The sequence below is a fragment of the Carassius carassius genome, chromosome 20, assembly GCF_963082965.1.
Source record: "Carassius carassius chromosome 20, fCarCar2.1, whole genome shotgun sequence".
Lineage (NCBI taxonomy): Eukaryota > Metazoa > Chordata > Actinopteri > Cypriniformes > Cyprinidae > Carassius > Carassius carassius.
Window position 1 is genome coordinate 12,145,806 of NC_081774.1, and position 6,442 is coordinate 12,152,247.

General features: G+C 38.2%; 1 protein-coding gene across 1 annotated transcript in view; it reads left to right on the plus strand.

Annotated features, from left to right (window-relative positions):
- Positions 1-4,863, plus strand: part of LOC132096347 (BMP/retinoic acid-inducible neural-specific protein 3-like) — a 111,429-nt gene extending 106,566 nt beyond the window's left edge. The window contains exons 7-8 of the mRNA XM_059501639.1: positions 315-537; positions 1,132-4,863. Coding sequence (XP_059357622.1) covers positions 315-537; positions 1,132-2,251 — 1,343 coding nt within the window. The 3' untranslated portion in view covers positions 2,252-4,863. The remainder of the gene's footprint in view (positions 1-314; positions 538-1,131) is intronic.
- The last annotated feature ends 1,579 nt before the right edge of the window (positions 4,864-6,442 follow it).

The following is a 6,442-nucleotide window of genomic DNA, read 5'->3' on the forward strand; positions in this document are numbered from 1 at the left end:
AGTGATCAATCACCAGTGCACAATGATTGCTAAAGTTTTAATAAAACCATACTTTGTTGCTGGTATATAGTTACAGTAGGTGACATGTACTCATGTCATGTGATTAACATTACTACATCTGCTGTTCTTTTTTCCTATAACACCCACACTGAGTCGCTCAATAGCTCAGGCATTCATATTATGAACCATCTCATGTTCTCTCATCTCACTATTTTTGAAGCTCATAACAGCTCAATATAATTCATTCACCTTCACCAAGGTTCCACAGTAATAATAACCATAATAACTTTTCTCACTCTCCTTCTGTTTTTCAGATGAGTTCAAGGCCTTTCTCAAGAAATTGCCAGCAGATCATTTTTTAAACACCTCTGCTGTCTTAAAGTTCTGGACGTCAGATCTGGTCCTGCAGAGACGTTATGGTCTGCTGGAGGCGAGCACTAAAGAGGTGCTGGGAAAAGCCATCAAGATAGTGCGCAAACTCTTCGCTCTCAGCAAGCGCTGTCCTACACAGCCAAAGATCAGCCTACCTAGAGAAAGGTACGAGGCCATATGATCTTTTTGTTTTCTTTCATTGCAAAACATTTAAGATAGTATGTATAATGTGAGTTTCAATTAAATGTATAGTTCTTTTTTGTTTGTTTGTTTTTTTTCTGCCGGCCAACAGAAAGGGCATGTTATACAAGTAATTTTATTTATGTATGCATGGCATTAAGTATGCGTGAAAAGTTGTGAAGTGATTAGGAAGTTAATGGAGAGCCCATGGAGTTGGACCATTTTTTTAAGTGACTTGTCTATCGCTACATTGAATGAAAGAGAATAAAAAGAATGCACCGTCTCCTCACATGCTTCCCAAAGGCTTTTAAAGACTAACTTCCTCTACTGCTTAAGAACAATTTGCATTTGTCAAAGAACGGGCCATCAGCACTCAATAAATATTCGTATCAATCAGCAAGAGGAAATGAATGCCTCATTTACCACAAAGAAAATAAGACCGTTGTCAAGTCTTCACTGAACAATTTTAACATGTTAGTGAACAATTTTTCATGTCAGCGAAGCTCAGAATTCTTTTGATTTCAGCTTAATTTTTTCAGGAACTAATCTTGTCTGTAATTATCACCTTCTTCCTTGCAGGACTCTGGGTTTTTGGCTCAACAAAGCCCAGTCTCTGTTGTACTGCAGTGAGCATGGTGTGTACGGCACCTTCTCTGAGGAAATGCAGGGCTGCATCTGCGCCACTGAGCAGCGCACTGTCTGCCAGGGCAACGTGCCATGTAAGGTGGGTGAGGGGACCCTCTGCTCGTCCTGCGCCCCAGACAACATCACCCGCTGTGGCACATGCCTCCCAGGCAGCATCCTCCATATGGGATTCTGTCGTCCGAATATTGCCAATTCTTTGGACCACTACGTCAACTTTGACTTTGACATGCCGGATGCAGAAATGCGTTACCTCCTCCAAAGGCTCGACAGCCGAATGGAGGTCCACGCCATCTACATCAGCAACGACGTGCGTCTGGGCAGCTGGTTCAATCCGGCATGGAGAAAGCGCATGCTGCTCACTCTCAAGAGCAACAAGAACAAGTCCAACCTCATCCACATGCTGATGGGGATTTCTTTCCAGATCTGTTCCACCAAGAACAGCACGCTGGAACCCGTGCCTGCTATCTATGTCAACCCCTTCGGGGGCAGCCACTCCGAGAGCTGGTTTATGCCCATCAACCAGCAGGACTTCCCAGACTGGGAAAGAACTAAATTGGATGCCTCGCTCCAGTGCTATAACTGGACCCTCGCTCTTGGCAGCAAGTGGAAGTCCTTCTTTGAAACGGTGCACATTTACCTGCGCAGTCGCATAATCACAGATGATCCCACCACCAACGAGACGCTTTTTTATGAGCCACTGGACCTGGATGACCACTCGGCCAACCTGGGCTACATGAAAATCAATAGCCTGAAGGTCTTTGGCTACAGCATGCACTTTGATCCAGAGGGGATCAAGGACCTGATCCTGCAGTTGGACTACCCGTATACTCAGGGTTCGCAGGATGCGGCCTTCCTGATGCTTCTGGAGATGAGGGACCGCATTAACCGGCTCTCTCCTCCAGGATCCCAGCAACTGGACCTCTTCTCCTGCCTGCTGAGGCACAGACTAAAGCTTACGTCCAGCGAGGTGGTGCGCATACGAGAAGCGCTACAGAATTTCAACGCCAAGCTCCCCAACTCCACCGAGCCAGAACTCAGCCAGCTGTGCAGCTAGCTCAAATGAGCCTCTGTTGCTCATTTCTGCCTGCCTGTGAGAATGTATTTGTAAATGTAATGAGAGAGGAAGGGAAAAGAAACATATTGTCAGTGTGTGTGTAAATGTTTGTGGATGAGATTGTCTTTGAATCCTCTTACTTTGGGCAGCAATTGTAAGAAGCTAAATTTTTGATTGTGACTGATACAGGAGAGTACCTATGTTCCAAGAATATTCCCTTGCTGGGAAAAGCTTGTTGGATCTAGCCTTCAGTCAAACTACTTAGTGTCTTTGAGAAAGGGTTCCTTTTGAGACGAAGGGGATTTTAAATAAGTGGACTGCCTCTACATGATTCATGAAAAAGAACACTTTAAGTGAGAATATACAGCTATGATTTCTGAACACATGCGCTGAAGTTGTAGTTATTCTTGGTGATGTCATTGTTGAAGACGAATCCAGAGAATCGATCTATTCCGGTGTAAAGTGTCGGAGCACAGTGGTCTAATGGTTATAACAATCAGCAAAGAATCAGATCCGTGCTTTTCTATTTTATCTGGAGTCGCAAATCCTGTATTGTGAGATCTGTATATCTGTATTTAATGTGGGACTGAATTGACAGAATGTTGAATAGAAATTTATTTGTATTCAGAGATATCGCTAAACCAAAAGGTAAACATGAAAGCAAATTGATTTTTTTTTTTTAATGTTCACTGAAATCTCTTTTGAGAAGGCAACCTTAAGGTTGCAGTACATACTAACAATATTGTTTTGAACAGGTTTGTGGGCTGCTTTGTAAATACTCCTCATTTCATTTAAGACGTGAAAAGCGCCACATTGCTTCTTGGATATATACAGATAAACACCAACATTTGTAATTTTTTGAAAGTGCAAAATCCAAAAAAAAAAAAAAAAACATACACTTCAACACAAAACAATTGCCTTACAAAGTGAAGTCTCTGTTCTGATATCAAAGCACACCTGGCTGTATGTCTCTCTCTTTAAGAAAGAAAAAATTATCTTTCTTTTTTCCCCTTAATATTAAATTCTGATTTCAATTACTGTGACCTCTTTTTTTTCTAATTGAAGTATTATATGAGGAGTGCATTACATGTTATCTATGTGCAAACAGAGAGTAACATTTGCATCACCTGGTTCAATAGCTTTGTTTTCCACAACATGTCCCTGCTTTTCTATTAGACATATGATGTGAAGATGCATAACTGTATTACATTAATTAATTTAGTATCTCTACATCTAGAGGCAGTTATTTCCACTCAGCATTTAATAACCATACATGTACTGCTTAAGTGTTCTTGATTAAGTTACTTGGGTTGTAGCATTTGTCAGCACAAACAACCACAGAATTACAGCCTTTGACAACACAGAGCATTTATCACTGCTTTTTATATAAAACTGGAATGTGTGGAAATGTCTGTGAAAATTGCGTATATGCATCAACATAAAAAAAGATCAGTTTTCTGTCAAGATAAGATGGATCGCTCAATATATGGGGAGCAACTTTTACAGTGCTACATAAAAAGATAAAAAAAGCGAATAAAAAAGTGCAATTTATGCGGTTGTCATGGAGAGCTCTAGGACTTTCACGATGTCTGTCACGATATATCTGTGACTCAGCTGTGAAGGGGGAAAAATATTCTCGCTAAATTCAGAAGATGGAAATCACAGGGAGTCTGTAAATATGAATTGTTTATCTTAATGTCTAAGACAGGAATCAGTTTTCACCCTTCAACAAATTGTCAAGACAGTGAAGGGTGTCTTATCAATCACAACAGCCCTATGTAAACTGGCATAGCCTCGTTCTTGAGAAACAGAGTCTAAATATTTCTGTATTTTATGATTTATAACTAAACCACCTGACATTAAAATGTAGTTTTGCTAACACTTTATAATAACTTTCATAAATTTTACTTATAAACAACATTTACATATATACTCTATACTACCATCCAAAGGTTTGGGATTGGTAAGATTTTTTTAAAGAAATATTTCAATATGTTTGTGTCTTATGCTTTAACTCATTTCTATTTGAATATACTTGATATATTTTAAAATGTAATTTATTCCTTTGATGGCAAAGTTTAATTTTCAGCAGCCATTACTCCAGTCTTCAGTGTCAAACTATATTTCAGAAAAAAAAAATTCTTGTTATTATTAATGTTGAGAACAGTTGTGCTGCTTCATATTTTTGTGGAAACCGTGATATATATTTGTGTTCTGGGATTCAGGTGCATTTATTTTAAATAGAAATCTTTTGTGACATCGTAAAATGCTGCTGTCAATTTAACAGGCCATTGCTGAAAAAAAAAATTTTTATTTAAAAAAAAACACACAAAAAAAAGGACTCTTACTGACCCCAAACTTCTGAACTACAGTGTATATTAAAGTTATGAATATTACTTTCGTATGTATAAAATAATACATTAACAAGTGATCTTTAGGCATTATTGAGGCATAATATACGGTTCAAAAATGGATTATATAAAAAGATGTGAAAGTTATTAAATAGTGTCACCTATTTATCTCATGGACATGTGAGATATTTATCATCTTTTTAGTTTGTTTATTTTTTATCCCCCAATCTAATATATTTCTGATTAAAATCGCTCTAGCCATTATGGTCTCCTTCTTGTTTATGTGCACAGTTGACTGAAAAAGCTATTACATTTTTCTGTGCAAAAATCTGACCATATACTCAGATTGTGCAGTACCTATCGAATACACTCTCATGTCAAAGTGAACATGCTCATGTCTAATCCACACATTTTTGGAAGTCTAGTTTGAACTAGAACTTGAATTTAAGCTTTCTTTTAGCAGATTTAATGTTAACTTCCACCAAATATCTAAAACTGTACTCTGTATTTCATTTGAGGCATTTACCTTCAACACAGGCCAGGCAGCTCTCAGATTCTTTACTGTAACAGTAACAAGCAGCTTTGTTTTCATTTCTTTGGGAATTCACCAAGGGTTTTGTTCTGATATTGCTTCTCAGATAGACAAGATTATGCTTTTCTAGAAAAATGTCAAATGTGACCTACTTTCAGGCTTTTTGCACGCTGTTTCAGTGACTTAAAAATACAATGTGAGGTTTTTCAGATTCCAGGGAAGTGTTTGAAAACCAGTCCTCATTAGCATAGTTTGAAAAATGGAATTCCTCTAATGTGCACAGTAATGCTGCGGCAAGGGGGCAAAAAAAAAAATATATGTATTTGTAGTGAAATCATTGCATTAATTAATTTCAGCCTGTAGTTATTTACTGAGCATGCTCTGAAACAAAATGGCATGTTGTCAAGCGAATCCAGCTCCTGGAGTTTGAGGTATCCGTTGGCATCATACTAGTCACTGAGTCAACTTACACATCAGGACTACTAGAAAACTTCAGAAAGGAAGGACATTTCAGCTCTGTTTTTAATTCCAGTTGCAATCAACTACCCCCCCCCCCCCCCCCATCACATCTTTAAACTTCATTTCTGTGTTGCAGATAGCCAGACATACAAAACTGTATATCTCTATGAGAAGAGCATTCCTGACAGCGTTACCATTCTGTAAACATCAAGTGACTGATATTGTATCTCTGTATCTTTCATAAACAGCCTGAACATCCACCTTTTTTTTTATAATATTCAAATACCATTTAATCTCAGAGGGTTCAGTCCAGGTTCCTGCCTTCAGCCTCCATGCTTTGCCATAGTGCAACATATGCTCTCTTTTTTTTCAGTGTTCAGAACCAAAGTGCTGAATGTAAATAGTCTAAATTGCATCCATTTCTATGAGAGACAATATAGCTCAGTTACGAGCGTGGGGTGCCAGCTTGAAATATTGCAGAGGGGATTCTGTATGTGGTGTATGATTCTGTACAGAGTCAGATATGGGCACTGTGGTCGTGAAATGAAACATTATCTTTATACTCTTAAGATCATTTTATCTCTCTCTCTCAATGTTTTAACAAGATGTAAATGTTCTTATATGAATTAATAAAAGGATGAAACAATCCTTTCCCCCCATGGAGTCTGAATAAATGCTTTACTGGGTAAGTGTTATCTCCTTTTTACCATGAAGAGTATATTCGTTGCTCTGTTCTACAGCAACAGACGACCATTCAAAGATTCAATTTAGCCATTGTTTTCCATGGTACTAATCATTTACTTTTATGGAGACATTAATTTGTAGGCTAATTTCTAATAGGTTTTTAGA